Source organism: Haliaeetus leucocephalus, unplaced genomic scaffold (assembly GCF_000737465.1).
Source record: "Haliaeetus leucocephalus isolate CR32 unplaced genomic scaffold, Haliaeetus_leucocephalus-4.0 Scaffold495, whole genome shotgun sequence".
In the NCBI taxonomy this organism is placed as follows: domain Eukaryota; kingdom Metazoa; phylum Chordata; class Aves; order Accipitriformes; family Accipitridae; genus Haliaeetus; species Haliaeetus leucocephalus.
In genome coordinates this window covers 8,112,742-8,113,201 of record NW_010972931.1, presented here as the reverse complement: position 1 = coordinate 8,113,201, position 460 = coordinate 8,112,742, and the positions used below count along the sequence as shown (strand labels likewise).

The following is a 460-nucleotide window of genomic DNA, read 5'->3' as shown; positions in this document are numbered from 1 at the left end:
AAGGCGAGTACGGCAGCACTGACGCGGGCCCGGGGATGGCGGCAGCGCTCACCTGCAGGACGCAGGGGCTCTCCAGCAGGCACTGCCGCAGGTCCTCCCTCACCCCCCCGCAGGCCCGCCCGTCCTCCTCCTTATCCTCGTAGTACTTGGGCATGGCGGCGAGGACGGCTCTACGCCTCGCTGCCGCCTACTCAGGCACCGCTACCCGCGCCCGCCGCCATCTTGCCGCCCCGAACTCTGCCACAGCTTCCGCCGGCGGCGGGGGGAGGAAGGGGCGGGGCAATTCCGGGAAGGAAACCGGAGCGCCTGCGCCGCGGACGTTGCCGGAAGAGCTGCGGGTGGGTGGAGGGGGGGGGTCGCACCGCGCCGCGGACCGGGGCAGCAGGTGAGGCCCCGCCCCCTCACCGCGCGCGGAGAGGCGAGCGGAGCTCGGTGGCGCGAGCCCGGGCGGTGGGGGGGG

At 75.4% G+C, this 460-nt stretch overlaps 2 protein-coding genes across 4 annotated transcripts in view; one reads left to right on the top strand and one right to left on the bottom strand.

Annotated features, from left to right (window-relative positions):
• LOC104836945 (cytochrome c oxidase assembly factor 5) overlaps window positions 1-249 on the bottom strand; it is a 3,057-nt gene extending 2,808 nt beyond the window's left edge. The window contains exon 1 of the mRNA XM_010575759.1: window positions 53-249. Coding sequence (XP_010574061.1) covers window positions 53-154 — 102 coding nt within the window. The 5' untranslated portion in view covers window positions 155-249. The remainder of the gene's footprint in view (window positions 1-52) is intronic.
• Window positions 250-286: 37 nt separating this feature from the next.
• Window positions 287-460, top strand: part of UNC50 (unc-50 homolog (C. elegans)) — a 31,901-nt gene continuing 31,727 nt past the window's right edge. For all 3 annotated transcript variants that reach the window (XM_010575753.1, XM_010575752.1, XM_010575751.1), the window contains exon 1: window positions 287-385. The gene's annotated coding sequence lies outside the window, so the exon portion shown is untranslated. The remainder of the gene's footprint in view (window positions 386-460) is intronic.